Source organism: Caloenas nicobarica, chromosome 1, assembly GCF_036013445.1.
Source record: "Caloenas nicobarica isolate bCalNic1 chromosome 1, bCalNic1.hap1, whole genome shotgun sequence".
NCBI classification, from domain to species: Eukaryota; Metazoa; Chordata; class Aves; order Columbiformes; family Columbidae; genus Caloenas; species Caloenas nicobarica.
In genome coordinates this window covers 146,486,856-146,512,305 of record NC_088245.1, presented here as the reverse complement: position 1 = coordinate 146,512,305, position 25,450 = coordinate 146,486,856, and the positions used below count along the sequence as shown (strand labels likewise).

Sequence of the window (25,450 nt, the reverse complement as noted above, 5' to 3'; positions counted from 1 at the left end):
ATGCAAGCGCGAAGTCAGGTGATTAACCAGAAAGAGGGACGGAAACCGAAAGCGCCCGCCCTCCGCGCCGCGGGTTCGCGGCTCTGCCCGCTCCCGTGTCGGGCGGCTGCCGCAGGGAGGGGGCGAAGGAAGGGCGGGAGGGGCCGCCGCCCCGGAGCGGGGCTTGATCGCGGGCGAAATCAATAAAGCGAGCGGGGAGTCGCTTCGGGAAGGGGAGCGGGAGCCGCCCTGCGAACGCTTCCCCTTTTAACGGGCTCGGCACCTTCCCCCTGGCCGCCCCGGCCACGTTGGTCAGCCGCTCCGCTCAGCCCAAAACACGACCTTCGCCTCCCTGCGTGCAGGGGAAAACTAAATAAATAAAATAAAAACATCATGACTCCACAGCTCGAGTGGTCAAGGAAAATACGCCCTGATAATATACTTAAACACCGAGCTTTGCTGCAGCTGTTCCCGAGGGCTGTTTTGGTTCCCCCCGGAGGGGGAAGGAAGCGGCTCCACCCGCCCCACAGCCCGCGGTTTCCCGCGCTGGCTCCCGCGAACCGGCGGCCGAGGGGGCCGGGCCTGAGACTCCTCCGTCACCGCGCGGCGGGGGCCGGGAGTAGGCGCGCGCGTCGCCCACTCCCGCGACAGCAGCCGCAGCCAATCAGCGGCGGGAGGGCGCCCCCTCCTCCCGCAGGCGCCCCGCCCCGCCCGCCCGTTGCGGCGCCCAGCTCCCGAGGCCGCCGCGCTGCCCGGCCGCGCTGCCCGCCGCCGCTCCGCCATGTGGCTGCTGGCTGCTTGGGTGCTGCTCAGCGCCGTGGGCGCCGGTGAGTTTCTCGCCGCCTTCTTTCTCCCTCCCTCGTCGTCCCCACCCCTGCGGCTGGGGCCGCGGCAGCCGGGCCCGAGATACGTCCCGTCCGCCCCCGCCTCCAACGGGGCTCCGGTGCAGGCGCCCCGCCAGCCGCGGAAGTATCCGCGGCGAGGCCCCCGGGGGGCGAGGGAGGGTGTGCGGCTGTGAGGGAAGCAGAGCCGCCTCCCCTGGCCCGCGCAGCCGTGGGCTGGGAGGGCGGGAAAGGGAGGGGCGGGTGTCGCCTTGGAGGCGCGGGGCGGGGGGGACACACACACGACATGGCGACGTGAGGCGGGCGGTCCCGCGGGGCGAGCGGAGCGGAGCGGCACCTGCCCGCCCGCGGAGACTCGCAGGGCCCCTGCCCCGGGCTCCCGGCTCTGTCCCCGGCGGCCGCCGAGCAGCGGGCGTGTGTGGCACTGCGCTCTGCGTAGCTGCCGCTCGCCATCCGCTGCGGGGGGGTGTTCCTCCGGCCCTGCGCCTGGCTGGGCCCCGCAGCCCGCCCGGGCCCGGGGGTGGGCAGCTTCTTGCAGAAGTTGCGGGGGAGAGGAGGGACGCCGTGACCAGCCGCCAAAGCTTTTCGTCTTCCCGCGTCTGGTAGCGTTAGGGCAGCTTAGCTTAATGTGCTTTCTTGAAGAAATAATGATGACCAAACTGGTCGTCTGCTGTACTGGGTCTAGGGTTGGCGACGTTTCCCGATCTCAAAAAAAGTTTGGGTGTCGTTGGTGTGTGAGTGAGATCTCGCAATCTAACTTGTTATTCTTCTGTGCGTCAAGAAAAAACTCGGTGAGAGAGTTAAAAAAATTACCCTTTCCCTGGGGCGCAAATGCTAGGTAGTTCTTCTGTCCATAAGCAGCACATCTAAACCTGCATGTTTAAAGCTAGTATTTAAATTCCTGTCTGGGTTCCTGCGTTAGGAGTAGACCGGCTTAAATGCTGAGTGCCCAGGCATATTTAGTAGTCAGTGAGAAATGCAGGTGTCCATCAGGTGCAAGTGCCGAGCTTAGCCAGTTTTGACCTAATGTGCAGTATTTCTGAATTTGCACTGCATGTATAATTTGAAATAACCTTTCTGTGGTAGCTTTACAACTGCATATTCTTCAGAAGCACGCCCCCGCCAGCTGCTTATTTTAAGGCTCTAGAATTGTCACCTTTATGTGACATCTCTAAGATCATAGTCCCTTTACTGAGACAGAAGCCACGGAACCTCTTCTACTGAAGTGGTCAGATTTGCAGAGGACAAGACCTGTAAATATTTGACTGTGTGCTTCTGTTGGTGCCTGTCTGCAGCCTGCTCCTATTTCCCCAGCACTCTGCTGGTGGAGCAGTTCACATGAGTACTTCTTAATTGGCCTCAGGCAAAATATGCCAGCTCTCATAGTCTAAACAACAGCAAACCAGTGCAGTCGGTAATTTACAGCTCCCTGCCATTCTCTGGTCATAGTCATGAGGAAGTCGTGATCCATTTGTTTTAATTTCTTTGCTTTGGTAAATACTTGGAAGCATAGTTGCTTCCTTTAGTTGCAAATAACCTTTCACAGTGATGGAGTCAGAGGAGAATAAATTCTTCCTAAGAAGTGTATGTGTGCTAGCACTAAAGGAGGAAAAGAAAAACCCCAGAGCCCAACACCCCAAACTCTGAAACCTTTTCGAGGTAGTGTTAAAGTAAAACAGAAGGGAAACTTATTTCAGGAAGAACCTCTGAAGCACTACAGCTTCTAATTGTGTGCATTTATTTTTCATTAGTGTATAGTTTGGGATTTGGGTACAGTTTCCCTTTGTTCTGCTTTTGTTACTTTTATTTTTTTAGGTACAGCTTAAAAATGCAACACAATGGGTAAACTGGAGAATAATCCTTCATTGTTGAGTGCTGTCATGCATAATGCATATTTAGCTTTTAATATTCAATAGTAATCTGGTGACTTCTATGAGAATATTAAAGCAATGTTTCAAGGATCGGTGCTTTTTAAATTTGACCTGAGGCTGTTGCTTTGAAAAAAAATTGAGCTACTGCAAATAGTGGCACAACTCTTACTGATTTTTCTTTTTTTTTTTTTTTTTCTTTTCTCTTCCCTTTCCTCTCGTTGAATTGAGTCATATCACAATTCTGAGTTGGTTTAAACATGTGAATGCCAGTAGTTCCTCTGCAGTCACTGGAGCTACTGCAGTTTGCAAGTCTGTGCGCTTACAGTGTTACGGGTTGCGGTCTTGTTTTACGGTACTTATCTTTTCCCATATTTGGTTTTATCAGGTGGATATAGTCAAACATTTTGAACAAGTAATGTTACTGGGACTTAAGGAGCAATGACTATTAGGACAGCTATTAAACTAAGTTACAATTTCACACAAACAAGGGAAAATGTAGAAAATGTGGGGTTCAAAGCCGTCGTATTTTGCAGTCAGGTTAGTTTAATCTCTTTCTTCTGGTTCCTGATGTAATTTAAATACTGATTTTTGGTATTCTCGAGAACTGATGGATGGGTCTTCATTTCAAATGAAATCTCGACATAGGATTTAGGTCTTTCTTGAAACAATGTTCAGTCAGTACTGCTATTTTAGAGCTGTGGTGCACTATGGGAGAGAAGTGACAAAAACCAGCAGTGATAACATAATCCTGTGTGGCGGTGATTTTTTGTTTCCTGCATTAAATTCTATTGTTAGTAGCATTAATCACAACAACTTATAATACAGGGCATTTGTTGTTACTAATTCTCCATTTTCAGTTCTATTGTGTGTACACTCAAATGCTAAGTAAGTAATAATCATATTTAATGCATGCTATTTTGTGTGCACCTCCTTCATTGAAAAGGAAAAGAGAGGATTTGCAAGGAACTATCTTAACCTATGGGCATTTGGCTCCACCTTCAGTGATGAGAAGGAACAAATGACAAAGTTTTGCTGGCTAAGCTGCCCTGCCTGCCTTCTTTCAAAAGTGTAAAAGTAGTTTTTATTCCTCCCATGTCCTTTACAAACTGTAAAGGATACTTGTGTGGAGATGATACCTGGACCTCCTTTTTTAAGTACCTGTGTGATCAGCAGCAAAATTTTGGAACATCAGTGGGAAAACATGTGGTTATATTATATGTATGCTTTGCAGAAACCAGGTCTTAATGCAGTATTTCTCTGTATGGCATTTTAGGGGAAGTGTCCACGTAAGTGGCAGCCCAAAGTTTTATTACTTTAAAAAAAATATGATAGGTTATGGTATCTATACGTTAAATGGATGCGAGAGAGGCTAAGTCTGTGTATAGAGTTTGTGGTAGAATTATAATAATGCCTTTTTTTCTTCTTTTGTTATTCCCTTAAAGCATAGTTCTCTTTTGGTGGTTTTGCAGGAGAGTTTGTTTTGTTTTCCAAGTCAGCTGTTGTAATGCTTTTTTCTTTCTTGACTTGTATATTAAGAAATAATTCTGAATGTGTCAATTTTCTTTTTCCTTTATAGGTTCTGCCCAGTTGACATTTAGCGGACCAGATGTTGTTGAAAAAACTGACTGTAATAGAACTGTCATTTTACCTTGCTACGTGAATAATCTAGAGGAGAACAATATAAAAGTCATGTTTGTTACGTGGAAAAAACAAGGAAAACCGATTTTTTCTTTTGATGGAGCAAAACAGGCATTTTTGAGAGATGAATCGGTCCCATCAGCTAACTTAACGTCTCAGGAGGATTTACCCAAGGGTACTGCCTCTCTAACACTTATCAGTGCAGAAGCAGGTGTTGGAAATTACAGTTGTAAAGTAACAGAATCAAACAGAGAAGGAGAAACAAGAGTTGAACTTAGACACAGCTCGGGTGAGTTGCCTGCCATTGTTTTAGAACCTGTTGGGAGAGAAAACAAGCAAAATCTTACAGGAAAGAGAAAAATAGTGAATATGACAATGTATTACTTGAAATCGAAAACATAAAAAATGCAGCATCCAGGCTTTCTAACTTAAATGCCAATATGAGTTATTTTGGATTAAGTTATAGGAGAATGCTTCTGTGGGAAAGATCTGAACACATTTTTTCATTCTGTAATAATGTCTGAAGATAACTTGTATAATATGGTAAAATCCATGCTTTCCCACATCTTTTAGATTGTATAGTCAGTGATATTTTCAGCAGCTTCATGTTCTTGCGTTACATACTGAAACATATTCCTAATATCCTTGTAATACTGAGATGTATATATCCACCACAGTGGCTGCAGAGATGTCTTCTTTGAAAAATTACATCTTGCAATCTTTAGTTGTGCTGGAAAAAATACATGTAGAACAAACATAAATTCTTTACAAGAGCTCTAAAACTTGATGTGAAGGTAGGCAGTTTTCTGGTGAGGTTGAAAATGCTTCCACTAGATGGTAACTTGTTATGGTTGTCTAGCATTAAGTGTCATCTTCAGAAGACTGTGTTGAACTAAAATAATGGTGACTAAGTGATTAGTCTCATTTAGTGAGCCATTTTACTGTATCTTGTGAGATGCAGCTCATGTGCTTTGGCACCTCACCTATTAAATAATGGGATCTGCTGTACATGTGCAGTCTGTCTAGTATTTTCACTGAACCTGTGTGTGTACTGTTTATCGGTTCTGCACAGGAGACTTGCTTCTCACTTCTGGAAGGTTTGTCAGAAGCACTGAATAAATGCATAGCACTTGGAGTCTTACCTGTGGACTGTAGAATTGTCCTAGGATGGTTTTGCTCTTAGTTTTTGCATTTGTCGCTAAAGTATTTGTGAAGCTCAAATAGATGTTATTTGTGTCCTGCTGCAAATATCTGTGTAATTCACAGTTGTATTTAATTATTGAGTTACCCATGTATGCTGCAAAACAAATGTGATCCTGAAATGGACTGAGAGGGGCACAGCCACTGAAAGAGTGAGGGTGTTACAGAATAGTTTGGTTCTTAGAACACCGCAAAAACAGCAGAAGTAGTATAGGCAGCTTTCTTCCTTCTCTTATAACTTCTTCCTCACTTAGCATTTTTAGACTGGTTTTGCTCTTCAGTGTTAAGCTGTAGAAGAGGAAACAAAGCTTAAGGATATAGTAGAATCAAGTCCCATTTGCAAGTTTTATTGTTTCGTTTTTACTTTCTGTGTTTAGCATTTTTAAAGTGATGTAAAGACTACAAAGCAGGAAACTGATGTAATTTTTCTAATTTCGTTTTCTAGTTGTCAGTTGCGACGAGGAAAGTACTCCAACACCAAAGGATATATGTGGTTGGTGAAGAATTTATAGTTGCAAGGTCACATTAGGTTTGACAGTATATGCTAGAAAATGTCAAACTTAGTCTGTTGTTTGAGGGTTTAGCTTGAAGGTAAAACAGTTGCTTATTCTCTCTTTAAATTCTTCTGCATACTTTTTTGTTCTTTGTTCCTCAGTATTCTAAAGGTATAAGGTAATAGAAGAAAGAGTAGCAAGTGAGTTTTGAAAAAAGAGTTAGTGAATAATGGAAATTCTGTACCAGACTTCTCTCTGTCATTTCTGAGTGATGAATTCATGCTGTCACTACTAACATGTTCCAACTGATGCTTTTACAAAGATAGTCTTATAAGAGCCAACTGTTCTCCATCTCACTTTACATCATTCCTGGATTCACATAGGAAGTGGGTAGCAGAGTGAGCAAGACTTAGATGTTAGTCCCCTTGTCTTTGGGCACTCTCCTGATCACTTATCTTAACAGGAAAGTGACTGTGAAGTCCCCTTCCCTCTTTTCTCCCCTTTTCCCTTTCCTCTCTCCTCTCTTCTCCCCACCCTCTCCCACCCACAATGTCCAGAAGTCTCTCTTGTTAGTTTGGAACTGACTTCCTTATACTGGCTCTCAAAATAATACTTTTTGCCAGGAGTGTATTGCTATGAAGCACCAGAGTAAGGGAAATTACCAGGAAAATGTGTTCACCTGTTTCTCTTATTTGCATGTTGCATGTTCCAGCAGTATTGCAAGCATTTCCATGCAGTAGCAGCTTTAGACTCTAAGACTGGACCATACGTGGTTCCATGTTGCATGCTGAAGTCCTAGCAGATACCAGGCTTCATGGCTGCTTTTTAAAATTTGTAGCACCTGCTGGTGTCATCTGGAAACACGGCAGAGGAAGTGAGACTGCTTTAGAGTCTTTGCTTGCAGATACTTTCAATTCATTGATAATTCTTGGTTGCATCGAACAGCATTGCTGGGATTTGCCTGTAGGATTTGGCTTATCTAGAGAATGGCAACTGTGCATTGAAGTTACTATACAATATTAGTTGCTTTTTTGAAAATGCAAATGAAGCAAAAAGCCTTCCTTTAAACAGTTTGGTAAATTGGGCTTCTTTTGGTGATAAGGAAGTTGGCAGATATTCCTCCATTTCTCTAATGTATTTTGTGATGATTGCCTTATCTTTATATGTAACCACAATGTCTTCTTCTGTGATCCCTTCTGGGAGGAGAGGAAGGGGAAGAGGGGAGATTGTGATTTTAAAACTCTTCTCAAGGTATTCGCTTGGCACTGAAAGTTATGAGGTATTGCTACTTAATTCCATATTTCTGGAGCTGCAGATACAAGTTTTAAATATGGAGGGTAAGTGCAAGGAATATGCATCTAAATCGAAGATTAGAAATGTCTTTGGAAGCAGCTGTGCAGGCAGAGAAATGATGGCAAATATAATGTAAGAAATGGAGACTTCGGATTCCACCGAGTGAGTCTAAATGAAGTTATGAGCAGAGATGCAAGAATCAACTACATTTTCTAGTTCAGTGGAGATGTTTTCAGAATTTTATGTTGTAAGGTGGCTTACATGGTCTTACAGCACGAGTGACTGAACTGCCTAAGGCATCTGAGATGCAGGGGAAAAAAGGCTAAATGGATGAGGGTAGAAAGACCTAAAGGAAAAAATGTGTGATTTCTAAAATTAACAAAGTAGTGTTTCCATCTCACTTAGGTTGCCTACTGTATTCCTTATTACATATCTGGATTTCTTCAGGAATTACAGCAGTTGGAGGTAGAATAGAATAGCTGAAGGAGCATCAAACTGGACTTATCATATCTTCCCTGCTTGGCCTAAGTGCACTGTTTTTCTGATGTACCGTGCTGTTTGTAGTGCCACAAGCTAACCAGCTTATACTGCCAGACAATAGCATAAACGTATCCTCTGCTGGAGTGGAAGCCGAGACCTCCGGTTTGGAAAATTTTAGAGTACCTAGCAATACTGAAAAAACAGATTGTGACACACAAGATCAGAGTGAAAAACACATAGGTAGAAGTCATAGCTTTTGTAGCCTGTTACCACTCTTAATGCTAACTGTTACATACAGGATTGAACAATCTAGAGCATAGCCTAAAAGGAGCAGTAAATGTAAAGCTAATAACCTGAGGTTTTGTTTTCTTCCTACCATTTTTCTTTTTTTATTCTCTAGGACCATGGTTTCTTCTAGTGGAAAGTGCTATCATCATAGTGTTGCTGTTATTAGTTATTATTTTCTGTTCGACTCAGTTCAGTCTTATTGGTAAGTATTGACTCTAATTCTTTGCAATTGTTGATTTGTCCTAAAATCACTTGCGTACGTAAAGGCATCTGTGTAAGATGGAAGATGGTGCTCACATAGAATTGATCCAGCTAATCCACAGAGAGGTGGTACGTCTGCTTGTCAAATAACTTGGCATTTGGTTTGTTCTGGAATCCTCTTCTGATCCTCCATGCTGTGTCACTTACGCTCGTTTCTGGGCTTGCTTTTGGCATGAATCAGCTGACAACACCACGAGGCAGTTAACTCATATACAGTTGTCAAGATAGTTCCTAATAAGCACTATTGCTTACAGTCTGGGTCAATGAGAGTGCACCATGCTACACCGCTTTGCGCTGCATGGTCTTCCATTTCCTTTTCAGTGAGCCTTTCAGGATGTGTAACGTACATTTTTGGCATCAAGCTACGAAAACACTAGTCTGCCATAGCGTTTGCAGAGTTTGGGACCTTTGGACTGAAAACGCGACCTCATCAAAGAGAAGCGTGTTTTGGGGCTTCAGGATGCCACGTGGTGCCACAGTCATGCTGTGTGGACACCGGCACACTGTTGCAGGTGCCTGAGCCCTAAGCAGTGGGATGTGGGCCGGTCTGCTCTGTTTGCTTGAGGGCCAGAAGTTGCTTTCTGGGGTTAAGATTTTTAGCAGCTGGATGTCCTCTTAGACATAGGTCTGATGTGCAGCCTAAAGAGTCTGTGTTTAGCGGAAGTCTGCCATGTGGTGGTTTCTGCTGCCAGTACTGTTGCAAACTATGAGCTCTGTTGCATGTGTGTAATTTTTGTAGGGGATAATTGATAATGTCTGCTGTCATTGGTTAGAACAAGGAAGGTCTTTCTTCACCGTCAGTTCACCATGACATTATTGAATTATTAGAAATGGAAACTTGTTTCATTTTATGGTCAAAAAATCTATATTAGAGAAGGATGGTGCTCTTTTCTTGGTGTAAAACTGTTCGTTAGTCTTTTAGCACTGGCCAAGTTGTAATTTAACACGAACATCAATAATTTTGTCGAATGTTTTTAGAGGCAATGCATTCACCAGTGTCAGACATCCTTAGATGTTCTTCATACACTGGTGTCCACCATCTATGCAAGCAGAGCATGCTTTATGCCCTTGTCTTTCAGATGGTTCCCTGTGGTGCCATTTGTTGCATCAGTCTTGGAGTTTTTTTCAGCCTTTTTCAATTTGTAGACTTCTAAAAAATAGTTTTATGCTTAGGGTCGAGTCCATAAGTAATGGAAAGAAATCACACTCAGTGATTTATAGTGATCATATACATATGCAGCCATCTAGATAAAATTTCCTTTATTACCTTTTCATGAACCTCTGAAAGTGGTATGTGACTCTTCAAAGGTCTATCCATGGTCAGAGGCTGAAAACGAATATATATTTTTAAAAATTATTTTATTTCCATAATGTTAGATTCCTGATTTTTCATTTTTGTTTATAATAGTTTATGAGTCTCTGATATGTTAAGGAATTGTCATTGCCTCGCGTTCGTAGCAGAACTTTAACATTTTTAGTGTTTTGATAAGAAAGTAATAATTGTCCTGAACTAAGATGGAGAAGCACTGTCATTTTATAGGATTAGGTTAAGCCTGCTTGGATTTTTTCTATCTCCACACTTTGTTGTGAGATCTGTGACCTCTGTAGGGAAAAGTAATTATGCTACCTCCAACTTAATAAATGTGGGTGTACTTCCTGTTTCTTTTTGTTGCGTGTGTTGTTGTGTGTTTTTGTTTGTTGTGGTTTTTTTTTCTTCCTTTAATTTGCACTGGTTTAGTTAACCTGTGAATCCAAAAATGCTATAGTATACCTTTAAATAGTTTGTTAAACGGGGCTTACATTTTTCTGTGTAACACTTGAAAATATATGTTTTCTTGGTTATGTGTTTTGTGGGGAGCTTTGTTGTTGTTGTTGCATGACGAGTTTGTGGGTGGGGGTTTTTTTGGTTTTTTGGGTTTTTTTTTTTTTGTTTTTTATTTGAGGTAGGGTATTTTGGGGTTTTTTTAGCTTATAGGATTGGCTTTTAGGATTTAAGTATAGTCTGTCCACTACTTATTTTTGCCTTTGTGTCTTGCTTTCCATATTTAGCATATTTGTAATATGAAAAATTTCCAGTACAAGTGTGCAGGAAGTTTTACTATGACTCCTATTCCAAATAAGTTTTTGGTTTAAATGATGGTAGTACCTGAGAGTATGGCTGAGATCCTGTTGTATTAGGCAATGTGAATATAATGAAAGGTAGCCTTTTAATTACAAGAGAGAGTATTCTGTAACCCTTCCATAGATAAGATACTATTAAAGATTTTGTCATATATACCCTCTAGAATATTTACCGTATTCTTGTGATATGTTTTTTGTGCTAACACAGTGCATGTAGACAGGATGTTAATTCTGTATGTGCTCCTTGTTTTTCTTTTTGAAATTACGGTATTTGTTTGTTCTCCGTTTGTGGTTACCAATTTCAAAATATACCAAGATTGTTTGTCCATAAATTTTCAAGCTTGGAGCGTGAGCTGCCTTTTTTGTGTCTTAGTTTTAGCAGTGTATAAAACAAAACCAAGCATGGCTTATTGTGGTGTTTTATTTGTATTGTTCTTTCTTTTTCAAAGACTACTAAAGTGCTGCTGCTTTGAAACCCTCCACTGGAATCAACCATTTATGAGATGGCAGCTATTTAGCAGTGCAATTATACTGAAAATTAGTCTTGTCTGTGGCATCTGAACATGTAGGTTATCCCATATCTACTCATCCTCAAAGCATTTTGGTGAGATGGAAACATCACCCTGTTGCCTTGGGGATGGAGGTGATACGTCTGAGCTCACACAGTGTCGTGGGGAAGAGAATTAAACCTGGAATTTCTAAATCTCTTATTTAAATGTCAGTAATGCGTCTACTGGAATTAACCTGTGCCATGTCTCAAAGTTATTTTGATAACATAGCACCTGATTTATATAGAAAGTGGAATTAAGAATTTGACTAGAGAACACCAATGCCAGGTTTCATTTATTTGAGTAAGCCATATTAACAATGGAAACAAATAAAACCTTGGTAATATGTATAGTTCTTTTTTTTTTTTTTTTTTTTTTTTTTTAGGAGTTTGTTTCTTTGTTTAGGACAACAGTCCTAGTCATAAAATCTGTGTATTTTAGTGAGAGAATCTGTATGTCTGATTATTCTCCTCTCTGTCTCTCTTTGTTTTGTCTTTAAGCATTAAAGTATGAAATTGTACCTCAGAAGAAAACAGGAATTATTGTAGCAGGTGTCATCTTCATAGTTGCTGCTGTTGTAGGCACTGTTCTTTTTGCCCAAGGTGAGTGTATTAAAATTGCCTGCCTAGTTAAAGGGAATAAGAGCACAAATGAATCTCTTGCCTGCAGTAGTATGGAAGTTTGTACCACCTATTAATTGCCATCTCCTAATTTTAAAATAAAAAAAAAAGAAAGAAAGGTTAAGGAATACAACAGAAACAGCATTGTGGTTATCAGGCCCTGAAATGGTGATAAGGAGATACAGACTCCACATTTATTTCTGTTTTCTGTCCTGCTGCCTTGGGTGAATATAACGGGCTAGGGGGTGATTTCTGGTACTTCAGTGGGATTTTTTTCTGGACCCTAAAAGGTTGGTAATACTAATGATTTACTTTTGTTGCCTTGTGCTTTATTCCAATCGAGGATTTCCGTTTTACTAATTTCCATACCAATGTTTGCAGATGGCTATACTGCACAGAATCAAGCTGGTCTTGGCCTAATTGTAGTCCCTGCTATGATTGCGGTACCGCTTCAATACTTTATGTTTGGAATTGGTGAGTATTTATTTATTCATTGCCTCAATAACTCCCCCCACACAATCTACATACTGTTTTCATTTTTGTAAGTAGATGCTACCATAGAGTCCTGGATTCCTGACCTTCCCAGTATCTTAAACCAAAATGTTTAACCTGTGTTTGTTTGGCTAAGTTGCTTCAGGGAAGAAGTATAAGTTACCTGCTTGAAAAAATGAGATTTAGGGCAGGATATCCAAATGGTTCCTGCTCTTCCTTCCCGTATTTTCTGACTGGGACGAATAACTAACTCTGAGAATGTATGTGTTTCATTTTTTCTGCTTAGGGTTTATTTATAATTTAATTTATATATATACACATATTTTTATATGTATGTGTGTATGCATAGAAGAGCTCTGAGTGACTTGCGAGTTTTGTTGTCACACTGGTTGGCTGAGCTTGGAATTTAGGAGAATCTGATTTCTAGCTTTATGTGAATGACCTGCCTTTTGTATCTCTTTAGTTAAACTCTAAAACTTACAGTTTTGTTTTTCTATCTTTCTTTCCTAGTTTTCGATAGCCTACCCCCAGCAGCATTTGTTCTGATATTTTTTCAAATCCTTGGTTACATAATTGCTGTGGTTGGTTTTGCATTGTGTGTCTCAGGTAAGCAATTTGCGAAAATGTCTTTTTACTTTTGTCTATACCTGATGTTTGCTTATTTTAACACTAAAATGTTGTGGAAATGGCTTCACCACATTGAGTATTAGCAAGTAACGTCTGTGAATGTACTTGAGGACTACTGTGTTAATGCTCTTTCATTTGGTGAAAGAAAAATAGCCCAAAGGCAGTATTACATATATCTGTTTCATTAGTATGACTGTATCCAGCATGACTGCATTCTATGAGCAGTTGCTTTAAAAAAAAAAAAAAAAAAAAAAAAAGAGTAAAGTTAATTGTTTTGATTTTGCAACAGTTAGTGCCCTGAAGAGTCACCTAAACCCAACATTGACCTTTATTACTGTTATTCTTAGTGAGGCCTAGGGTGTTTAGAAGCGAAACTAGAGTCATAACAATTCTCTCATGTTTGATGAACAAATCAGAAATTCCTTGTTAATCTCCACTTGTATGCAACTGATAATTGAGTTGCTGGGAAATAAATACCATTGAAACAGCCTAATAAGGCAAATGCAGTAATCTTGGAAGCATTCTTGTACTGTTTTAAGTCTGGTTGTGGCCAGCATTCTGTTCCGGCACTGAAAAACACTCACTGTTGTAAAGTAACAGCAACTAAACGCCGTACGCAGCAGTACCTGCCTCTAACCCTCCCTTTGTCCCCTGCCTGCTGTCCCCTCTCCCTTCGCCCACTAAAGAACCCCATAGCAGAGAAAAGGGTGAATTTAGGACTAGGCATCCTTGGCAGTATATTGTGTAGTAGAATACATACTTGTGTTCCTTTGAAGCACTTTACACCCCTGACTTATTGTTTCCTGGAGACCTTCATTTTAATCATTCATTTGGTTGGGGATTGAAGAAAAACTGTTTCTCTTGGAAGTGGTTTCTAGAGGTTTGTCTAATCTGGGTGAAATGATAGACCTGTCAGTGGAGTTGTGATTTGAGTTTTATTCTTATTGTTTAGTATTTACGGGAAGTATTCATAAGCGACACCCCTAAGTGTTGTCAAATGTAAATGTAAAATAAACTGATGGGAGATTTCTAGTAAAGCATTAATCCTCTAGAATAATCCAAAATGGAAGATGTTTTTATTTTGCTCTCAAATGGAAAATCTCCCTAGTTTTTCAGGGTGACCTTTTCACAGGTCATAGAATGATAGAATCATTTCAGTTGAAAGAGTCCCTCAGGATCGAGTCCAACCATAACCTAACCTAACTCTAGCACTAAACCATGTCCCTCAGAACCTCATCTAAATGCCATTTAAACACCTCCAGGGATGGTGACTCCACCACCTCCCTGGGCAGCCTGTTCCAATGCCCGACAACCCTTTCTGTGAATAATTTTTTCCTAATATCTAATCTAAACCTCCCCTGGCGCAACGTGAGGCCATTTCTTCTCATCCTATCACTTGCTACTTGGGAGAACAGACCAACACCCTCCATGCTACAACCTCCTTTCAGGTAGTTGCAGAGAGTGATAAGGTCTCCCCTCAGCCTCCTTTTCTCCAGGCTAAACAGCCCCAGTTGCCTCAGCTTCTCCTCATCAGACTTGTGCTCCAGACCCTTCACCAGCTTCGTTGCCCTTCTCTGAATTCACTCCAGCACCTCAATGTCTGTCTTACGATGAGAGGCCCAAAACTGAACATAGGATTCAAGATGTGGCCTCACCAGCGCCGAGTACAGGGGCACAATCACTTCTGTAGTCCTGCTGGCCACGCTATTCCTGATACAAGCCAGGATGCTGTTGGCCTTTTTGGCCACCTGGGCACACTGTTGGCTCATATTCAGCTGGCTGTTGATCAATACCCCCAGATCCCTCTCTGCCAGGCAACTTTCCAGCCACTCTTCCCTGAGCCTGTAGTGCTGCCTGGGGTTGTTGTGACCCAAGTGCAGGACCCGGCACTTGGCTGTGTTAAACCTCATACAATTGTCCTCAGCCCAATGATCCAGCTGGTCCAGATCCCTCTGCATGGAGCAGATCAACACTCCCACCCAACTTGCTGTCATCTGCAAACTTACTAAGGGTGAACTCAATCCCCTCATCCAAATCATTGGTAAAGAGATTAAACAGAACTGGCCCCAATACTGAGCCTTGGGGATCACCACTCATGACCAGCCACCAGCTGGATTTGGCTCTGTTCACCACAACAACTCTTTGGGCTTGGCCATCCATGTTACCTGTATCTCTGGAAGGTTAGCTCAGTGACCCTTAAGTGTCAGCAGAAATAGCGCATCGTAGGTTTAGCTCACAGGTAGGTGTGATGGTTTCCAGTCCCTGGAAACAAGGATCAGAGAACAAGGAGTTTGTGTGGTGAACTATGGCTAGCTAAAGCCCTTCCTTCTCCCTGCCATATCCCTGTCCATATTAGTGGAGGAAAAAGAGTTCTAAAAGGAAAACTGGGATGGTGGGAGGAAATGAATGCATTAGATCTTCTCCAAATTGGCTCCTCACTTAATCTAATTATTCTTATTCATCATTTGCATCCAATTGGTTTTCTACATCAGGAAATAAAAAAAGTTAATCATCCTCTACAGTTGATTGGTTAGACCATACTGAAGACACTGGTGTTAACTATCTTAACCCAGTGGCTTCTCTCCGGGTGAATTTCCAAAGTGAATTGCTGTAAACCAAATAAAGCTAGTTCCTGCTCTGTGATATCCCTGTAAACATGGAGAATTTCTTTTAGGTGTGATGGATTTGACTCAGAATTACCCGCATACTCTTCTCCCTTCTTCCCTTTTTTTTTTTTACCCTGTTTTATGAGTATTGTATTCTGTAATCTAATGCAATTGCACTTCAAACAATTGGGATTGAAGATGTAAGTTTAGGTTTAAAAAACAATTAATGGAAGAATGTTGTTCGTTGCAGTGAATGACAGTAGAATAGCTAAACTGCAGTAGAATAGTACAGCTAAGCAGGATAAATCAGTAAATGCCTCTATTGTTAAAGAATATATACAGAAAAAGATGCAGAAGTAGTTCTGGGGTAGCTTTGAAAGATAAATTAATCATGTCTGGTTTTATCAGGCTTATTTATTTATTTTAGTATTCAGTTATATCTGAAAAGTTTGTGGTTTTACTTGTATCAGGTGATACAGCTCCTTTTATCGTCTTTTAACAGCCTGTCCTCCGCTACATGGGTCTGTTGTGATTGCTGGCTTAGCTATTATGGCTAGTGCAAATTTGATTAGTCTGGCTTACGTGTTTATTACAGGTAAGTAGCACCTAATATTCCGCAGTATATTTTTTTAGTCCTTAAGTATGTAGAAGAGCAGTTTTCTCTATTGTACTTTTCAGAGGTAGACACGGCTTATTTGAACATAAGGTGTGATTTCACAATTACATGGCTTAAAAAATTACTGAAAAGTTGTCTGTATATATTGGCTTTGTTTCATAAAGCCTATGGGAAGTCTTGAGTACAGAAATTTACAGCTTATCATCATAAACTGTCTTGAGATAACACGGACAGGCTTCTTAAGTAAGAATGTTTCAGCTGTGGATGGATGTTTTCTCTTGAAGCTCTGCAATTACACAGTTGTCTAGCTGAAGCGTAGAATGAAGAACGCAAAAGGATTTCAGGGATTCTATGGAGCGGGTTATGGGATGGTGCAGACAAAAGCTGATCAAAATATGGATTTAAAGGATTGAAATCTGCCTAGTGATCTTCATTGGTTAGAGGCAGGTTAAAATAAGAGCGATTTGAATGCACACCTTTAATTTTAGTGAATCTTTGTTTCAGAAACTGGTTTGTTCACCACATCTCAAAAATATGAGAGATTTAAAGGTATAAAAGCCAGTCAGGCCTGCTGATTAAGAAGAAAACCCATATCAGTGCTGTGTGATCGCAATGCTGGCACACCACAGCATAATGTTATGCGGACTTTACAGCTTGGGTGTGAGAGCAGAGTGACTTTATTTGTTTCAAGCTCTGTGTGAAGATCCCTCAAACAGCTTGTTGGTTTGGATGCAGAACCATGTGATTGAGGGTTTGTTGCTTCCAGACTTGAGCTGACGTGTGTACAGTCAGTGCTCCCGCCAGCGTGCACTGAACTAGGCAGTCTTCAGGTTTAGTGCCTGCACACCACGTGTGGGCATGGTCAGAAATAATAGACCCCGAGACAGGGAAGATTTCCATTACAGACAAAATGAACGCAGAAGGCTTAATATTTGATATCTGAGATAGATGAAGATGAGTAGAAAATGTGACAGAGGTGAAGCAAGCCTTTTAATGACGAAAGTAATTTTATTGGCTTTGGGCCCTTGTATGTATGGCTTCGATGCTGTGTGCTAATAGTCTGTACAAATATTGAATTTGTAGTTCGATTATGCTGTCTGAAGAAGTCAAATGTGATTGTTGGGGTAGATTCTAGCACACCAAAATAAGCACAAAGAATAGTGCATAGTGTAATTCATTTTTAGAGCTGAGTGCATGAGTGAAACAATTCACAGACTGCACGTGACAGGATTATTCAGTTCCGAAACAGAGGAGTGCTTAGAGGCTATAAGAATTTGCAGATCATCATATTAATATTAAGTAGTTTTGGACAGGAATCAATTTTGTGTTTTGCTACTCGGTTCCAAATTTTACCAGTAGATATTTTTACTCAGTTTGTTATGGTATCTATTCGTCTGCCTGGTCACTTTTTTTTTTTTTTTTTTTTTAAATTATTTTAGGTTCCAGAATGAAAGATCATCCTCGTCCAGGGGTAAGCTTAAAATTAATAAATTTGGGGTGACTAGATGGCTCAGGGGATTGTAGTGAGATACTGAACCTTTCTTCACTAGTTCGAATTCAGACCAGGTTGGTAGCAAGCAAAAGTTCTGGCTGTGTAACAGATGTCTAATGTTGAGTGAGTTGGTGGTCTTCATTGTCCCTATTGAGTGTGTCTCTAGTACTGTAATTGCCACCCTTACCCAAGGGCTACTCTGACTGTTGTGCCCAGATGGATTTTCAAGGGCTGTCACACAAAGGTGGTGGATGGGAAGGGAAGTTTGTTCTTCTACAACGCACTCTTTCACATGGATTATAAAGACCTTTTGTCCACCTTGATGAAAATTCTTTTTCATTGAGTGCAAAATACCATTGTTTTTTTTGGTTTTTTTACCTAGGTGGCTTATAAAAAAGACTTAGGTGTTTTTTTCCCTATGGTCTTTTACATGAGAACCTTTTAATATTCTCTTGAATTCACAGCTACATGGATGCTATAGCTTTCATTTTTTTTTTTTCTTTTTGTATTTTCCTGTAATGCTCCTTAATTTGATGAGATGATCTGAAAGCGGAGTGTCTGTCTTTAGGTCACACAGAACAAATGGAAAAGCACTTTGTGGTTTTTTTTAAAGAACACTTTTCAGTCAGTTTTAAAAATTCTAGAGTAACCATTCCTATAACAGTGATTTTCATAGGGTTATGCACTGCTTTCTTGTGATCCATGAATGCGAACTGCCTGATTCCTGGAGATTTGCAGAAACAAGTAAAGAGCCACAACTGTAAAATAAAAATAAAATTTCCTTGCAGCAGGGGAGCATGGGAAATACTAAGTCATCCCATTTCTTGACTGGCAGCTGTCATTTGAGACACAGTTTCCAGGTGTCCTCTTCAATCTACAGCCTGAGACCCAGTTGTTGAAGAAAGATGGTTTCTAACAGTGGGGCAGAGCTGACCACAGTTAGGACAAGAGATTTTCTTATTTTTTCCTTTGCTTTTTCTCATCCATTTTCATTTTGAGGAATAGTATTTCAGAGAATTGGCCTCTTAATTATGGAAGGAATTTAAGTGCACAGAGTTAAAAAGAGGTTCACAAAGTTCATGATATTCGAAAAATGAGCTGAGAAGTGTATTACAGATATGCTGCTTTGAAAACGCAGTCTCTATCTAACATGCTCATGTTTACTTCCAGAATGGAAGCAAACGGGGGAAGAGGGGATTTTTTGTCACGTAGTTTTTGGTTGAAAATAAGCTTTGAAATGGAAACCAGGGTGCTAAATAACATCCTTTGTGGAACTCTGTTCTCTTTATGACCTGTTTTCTTCGCAGGGTGGTTTTATGCTCCAGCAAGGATTTGACAAATACAGAAATAGCCACACAGTTCTGTAGTAGTGAACACCATGTTACTCTCTGAATTGGAAACAGGAATGAAATCAAAATAAATTTTTAAAGTTTAGACGTCATTGGAAATCTCATCCACTAAAAATACATTTTTTTCAGCTGCAGTTAGTGGAGGGTCAGATACAGAGGAACGCAGGTGACAATAATATGTGCCCATGAACTTATGGAAGTGCTGGGAAGACCTAGTGGAAAATGAAGCATGTTAACATGTTGCTTGTTTCCATCAAGGGCCGTTCAGCATATATTGCTGTACCTTGAGGCTGTAAATAGGCGTGAAGTAATTTTGAAAATACACTTTGATTCTGTGTAATCTAAAGACTATGAAAAGCTTAATGTCGGTGAAGTGCTTAATTTTGACACTAGGGCACGCTTACAAAACAAGGCTTGATATTTTCTTTAGTCTGAGGGAGAAAAGGTGCCATCTTAACCAGTTCCTGATTTTTTTTTTCTTAATGTTTGTGTAGATTGTGTGTGTGTTGTTTCTGATTGTCTACCAGACTAAATGCACAACTGCGATGTATTCCCTTCTGAGGAGATTACACTTAATTGCTTGGCTACTGTTATTTTTTTTTCAGTCATGCTGCTTTATTACTAACCATTGGTCAAATCACAGAAATAATCAGTTAGGTTTCAGAGCGTAATAGTATCTGCATGCCTTTTGCTGCCATCTAGAGGTATTTCATCCAAGGAAGAATTTGCAGTGGGGAAAAAATAATCTGGAGAATGCAGTTATTGATTGATTTAATTTTTTAAAGAACTCTAGTCATTAATTTTATTAACGTTCAGCTTTCTTCATTCTTGTAGAATCACTACTTACTGTATATGTCAATTAGAGTAATTTAACTGTGGCGAGCCAAAAGTAGACATGAAGGCTTTTTATACATACGTATGTTTTTAAATGTTTTGCAGAAAGCTGTAGAAGAACCACTAAATGGTAGGTGATATTCAAGGCTTATCTTCTACTTAAGAGAATAATTATGGAAAAAGGTTATGAAATAATTGTAGTTCTCAATACAACAGCACTGAGATGGCAGATTGGTATGTCAACTTGAGTGACTCTTGAGTCAGTAAGAGTTTGATCTCTGGGTGAAATTATGCTTGCAGCTCCAGACTCCCTGTTCTATGCTCCTGTGCTTGCTAGCCAGTGGCATTGGTTGACTGTTTTAGGACACTCTAATATCTCTGGATATTATGTCTACCCTCTTCTCTTTGCAAAAAGTCCAACTTTTAAGAGGAAAAGAGGGATAGGTCTTGAAAGTTGATGTTAATTCCTCTTCATGAGGATTTATCTTGGTGGAATACTCATGATTATAGCAAAAATCTATCCTTGTCACTCTGTTCTTTTGATATTTCTTTGGGTTGGGGAAATCCTACCATGCTGTTGGGAAGCTCTGTTAGCATTTAAGATGGGGAAATGTATGGTGAGAAGGGGATGGCTCTGGATTCTTTTGTTTTGCTATTCTGCTTACTAATTGGCATGCTGAGTAGTAGCAAGCTCTAACCCAGATTTTAGAATTAATCTGAATATTAATTATTAAGCATTTCTTGCTGTTTGGCGCATTACTAATCCATCTGCCTTACTTTTAAAGATGCAAAAGGAGTGATGTTAGAATGATGGTAAGTCCAAATGTATCTCCAGATATTTATTTCAATTAACATGTATTTGGGGATTTGGATGTTTACAGTTACCCAGTGCTAACAGAATGAAACTTGGAGGACAGGTTTCAGTGCAGGAGCTTTTCTTATTCAAATTATATTTAATTGAAAACAAAGAATACATATTTTCTGTATCACACATTGTATTTCTAAACAGTGAAGAGGATGAGTCAGAGAGAATTATTAAATAGCATGTTTCTGATCAAATGTGGAAAGTCAAATACTTTGTGTGCTTTCTTTATGCTTATGTAGTATTTTAACTGTTTCTTTGGTGGTGGGTTGTTGTATTTGCCTTGTTTGTTTGTTTGGTTTGGGTGTTTTTGTGAATATAATTAAGCCTTCTCTCTGTATTTAATTGGTGATCTCCTATGGACATTCACAGAGTAGTGGTTTAAAAGTGGACTTTCTCTACCCCTTCATTTGAATTCTCTGGATTTTGTTGTTTATATTCCAATCAGATTTCACTCAATGTTTTTTAGCGTCAGCAGTGTTTAAAACCAAACAGAACTGAAACACATGTTAATAAAATTTAAGAACTGCTTAAATAACTTCAACTTATTTTTGACAAACCTGAATTTTGACCTTTAAGATCTAAAGGTGCACTGTGGCTTCTGCCCCTTGGTTACACTTGATGTTTAAAGATCTACCAAATATTGTAGACAAAGATGTATGCTAGTGCCCCAGCCTAACTTAAGATTTCTTCTGATATGAAGTGTCCTCCATGCTGGGATTAGTCCTTTTTGATTTTGTAACTGCCTGTAAGACCGCAGCACTAACTACATGTCAATAGGCTCCTCCTAGTTTATATTAAGCCATGAAACAGGAGGGACTGTGTTAATTGGCCTAAAATTCTCAGACTGGTACCTAAAGTGAGTGGCCAAGTCTGTGAAGATTCTTGGTTCCTGCAGCTCGTGTCCATCAGGAGAGTAACAGTGTTTGCCTGGCCAGATTGCTTCCATTGAAGAACTTAAATTTGAGATTAGATGCTCAGGTTTGAAAATGAGAACAGTCTTTTACTGATTCTTTTCGATTCAGAGGCTGTACTTGCTTTTCGTGGGAGTAGGATAAAAGAGCACTTGTTGATGCTCCTGGAACTTCCATTTCTTCCTGGAGACTGGGCAAGCTTGTTGTGAGGTGTCACTACACTCTTTGCCTAGTACTCCTGCATCGAATTACAACATTTTGTTAGTCAGGAGAAAGAGTAAGGTCATTCTAAATCTGTTAATTTACTTGAAATATTTTAATATCATGCCACTTCTAGAAGGCATGAATTGACAATGTGGCAATAAATGAGGTACTAGTTAGCCCTAATTGGAAAAAGGTATTATCAGTTGATTTTAAAAACAGGCTTCCTTACAAATACCATGTACTGCTAGGTTTATGTTACTTCTGACTACTACATGATTCATCCAAATATGCCATAGGATGATTTGCTAAACCAATAGGAATCCAAGCACTTTTGCAGTACAGAGGACAACTGCATTGATGCAATGGATACCAGTTAGTATAATCTGAAGTAGCACGAGTGGGAGGCAGGTCCTGCTTCAGAAGTGGCTATGGCTTCTTCAAGGCAGTGGTTTGAGATCTGGAAAAAAATCAGTATTTGCCAGTCTCTTGCACTCAACACTGACCAGAAGGGAGATAAGGATGGGATCAATACAGTTACCACATACTCCTGAAGAGCAAGGTAGAGTTTTGCTTGGAGATCCAGTTTTAAGTAAGTTGACTGTTTCTTCTTGGGTCTCCCTTGGGCTTATAAAAACCTGCCTCCTCTTCTAGTGCTGAGGTAGAGCTTCCAAAAGCACAGAAATTGCTAATTATTCATTTTATTTTGACTTTTGGGGTAGGATCAGAAGTCTGTCTGCTTTTTCTACCCTGAAAAATGGATCCTAAAAATAACAGGATGTTTTACAGATCAAAGGCAAGAGCTCTGACTCGCGAGCTGGAGGCAGGAACCTTTTGAGGTCTGCCTGCTTTCTACCTTAACCTTCCCTTGAAAGTCCATACACACAATGAAGGGAGGGTGAGTCAGCTGCTGAAGCACACTAGTTAGACAATGGCATGTGAAAGTAAGCCAGGACTGGGGGTAGAGAGAGGGACGGGTGAGACAGCCAAGTCTGGGAGCTGCTGCAGCTTATTCCAGTTCATTAGTCGGAGCTCCAAGACAATGTCCACTTTTCTGTTGGGGAGAGGCTGAAACATCGCTTGCTGTTAGTATCACTCTCTTCCATGATTTGAGGGCTAAGCGTGCTTTCAAAAATTGAAATTAAAAAAAAAGTTATTTTTTTAAGCTGTAACCTGGGTAGTCAGTACAAAACGTTGCTGCTCTTCCCAAACAGTCCTTTTTTTTTTTTTCTGTTTCTTTCTTTCTTATTCCCAGAGGTGAAGAGTTATGTGACATGTGAAAAGTACACCGCTGTTGATACACCGTGGCCTTGAAGATGCACTACTCAAAGAGAAGAAATTCAGGAAACTAGTTGTTTTGCATGTGTGGCAAAAGTGCTTTTGATATAAATGATGTAATTTTATATATAGTCACAGCAGCTGTAGCGAGGAACATGTGTGTTTGCCCACATGTGATCTTCATTTTCATTTGTAATGGTATATATTGTATGGTTGAGGGTGAGAATATAAAAAGCACTGTTTGCCCACTACAGGGTCTCCCTGCAGTAATCCTTAGTGGTATTATTTTCAAAAACTATCATTAGTCACTGCTTTGATAATGGGCCTGCTCAGCCCAAAGATTGCAATACCATTTAGACTATTGTTTTCTTTATTCGTGTGCATGGGCAAGGTATGGTCATGTGTCTATGATACAAGCAGGAAGTAAGGATTGTACAAATACATCTTTTCTGACATTCAGCAAATTTTTTATAAAAAAATAAATAAAATGCTCATACATGAAGTTGCATAAGTACAGAATTTACTCCCCAGCTCTCCTTAAGTTACTAAACGCGTTCTCCTGATTCCACAAAACAGTAGGATTCCTCTCTCTGGACAGTAGTCGTGTGCGCTCTGGTGGCCGATATTTTAGTTCAGTGAGGGAGCTCTCGGTGCCTCTTCTGTCTTCTTTGATGCGAAACTGCTCAGCTGTTGGAGCCTAATGCAGCACTGGAATTATGGAGCCCAGCAGCTGGTAATTTTTGTGCTGAATGTGGTTGTTGTGTGTGTTCATGTTGTGCAGTGTGTGGCACTGGAAGCAATGTCAGGCTTTCTTAACTCGGTGAATTTGTAAAACTCACGGATGCTTCATAAAAATAGGAGTTGTCCTATTTAGTGTGTTTTTGACAGTTTTAAAATCTGTTTTCTTGAATGGAAAAAAAAGGAGCCATTTCATTTCTGACCCAACTTTGTGATGCTTCATTGCGTCACAAATACATAAAATAGAAAGTAAGTAGGAGGAGCTGATGAGAAGTGAGGAGGCTCTGTTTCTGTATATATGTAAGTGGTACAGTTAAAAATCAATTTTCCAGGACTTGCACATTCCATGATATTTTGCCACATTTTACAACTGTTTTGAGAGTTGTTCCAATATAGTTGGCTTCTCTTGGACTTTATGTATACTTTGTAGAAATTTTGTCAGTCTCCTGTTTTTACTAAGGTAATATACTTCAAAGGCACACAAGGTTATCTCCTTCTAACAATGTAAAACTTTGTTTGGAAAGCTATTGCCAAACAGTAATGTAATAAATTCTATGTTTTTAAAGATTCTGGGTAATTTGCAAGTCGCAGAGTTGGATGTTATAAACTAATGTTCATATCCATGTTGTGGGTGCATGTTGCAGAGATTCAAGTCTGCATGTTGAGCTCCAAGTCTTGATGCAGACACCTTGCATCAAGAATTCAACAAAATAAAATTGAGGTATCTGATTTTACAATATTTACTTTCATTAAGTGTCCTCTTGCTAGGGCTGTGGGATTGAACCACTTGAAGCAACCCATGGTCCAGCCCTCACTAAAATCAGTGGAACTGGCCACAGTGAAGAGGGTTATTCATGTGAAAAAAACATTTAAGAAGCACATATGGTTTTATGCTTACTCTCATTCCTTCAAGTTTATTGGTGGGAGTATTCACAGAAGATTTGAGCTCGTATATTTTAATCTTTTGATACAGGTTTTTCCATAAACACAGCAATCTCTACCTGAAGATGGGAGATTAATCTCCATTAACGATTCAGTGTAAGAATTTACCTGATTCTCTACCATGCAGAGCTCCCTCTTTATAGCTAGCGATTCCCTCTGGCAAGTTGAGAATAGAGCAGCTGAGGAATAAAAAGCAAACCAACTGGAATTCTGTTGACCTATTCTGCCTTATAAAAGCCATTATGTATAGTAGCTTTAAGTTAACTGCAGCAGAACCCGTTTGTGTCACTGTGGGATGAGGCTGAGCTGTTACGAGGTGTTGCCAAAACCTGAGGAGCTCGGTATCATGTTCAGGCTGCAGAATTAGTTGCCCCTAGACCTGGAAGAAACCCACCGTCCCGTTGTTGCGTTAAGGGCTCTGCTCCGGATTTCTTGTAGGTACAGGTTTAAAAGCGGGAGTTCAAAAAGTCATCGGTACACCCAGCCCATTCCCACCAGTAATTTGAAACCAAAGTTGTTCATAACTATATGCTTCCATTTGTGTGTGTGCGTATGTGTGTATATATAAATATATAGACATTAAAAATATCTATAGATCTATCGTCTTTACCCAAGAAAATGTTTTTATTTATGAAACATGAAACAATTTTGTAAATAGTGTGCTAATATACTTAAAAAATAAAGTCATTTTAAGTTGGTTTTGTGAGAGATTTTCTTGTTGCTATCATGTTGAACTTCTGTAACCGCTTCTACAAATTCACAGCTGTAACTGCTTCTACAAATTCACAGTCACAGCTGCTCTTCTCCCTGCCTTTACATCCCCTCTCCCCCTACTATACTCACTGGGTGTACAAGAATGTTCTC

At 40.4% G+C, this 25,450-nt stretch overlaps 1 protein-coding gene across 4 annotated transcripts; it reads left to right on the top strand.

Moving 5' to 3' along the window:
- The first annotated feature begins 699 nt into the window (after positions 1-699).
- Positions 700-25,246, top strand: CD47 (CD47 molecule). Of its 4 annotated transcripts, XM_065647257.1 has the most exons (11): positions 700-806; positions 4,269-4,619; positions 5,976-6,023; positions 8,198-8,287; positions 11,516-11,617; positions 12,017-12,109; positions 12,638-12,733; positions 15,863-15,955; positions 17,416-17,447; positions 19,757-19,781; positions 20,437-22,853. In XM_065647257.1, exons 1-11 carry the CDS (start codon positions 761-763, stop codon positions 20,460-20,462), a joined length of 1,002 nt encoding a protein of 333 aa, XP_065503329.1. In that variant the 5' UTR covers positions 700-760; the 3' UTR covers positions 20,463-22,853. The 4 variants fall into 4 exon arrangements, with proteins under 4 accessions (XP_065503329.1, XP_065503344.1, XP_065503321.1 ...); XM_065647272.1 differs by lacking the exons at positions 19,757-19,781; positions 20,437-22,853 and adding an exon at positions 22,884-25,246; XM_065647249.1 differs by lacking the exons at positions 19,757-19,781; positions 20,437-22,853 and adding an exon at positions 18,776-19,734.
- The last annotated feature ends 204 nt before the right edge of the window (positions 25,247-25,450 follow it).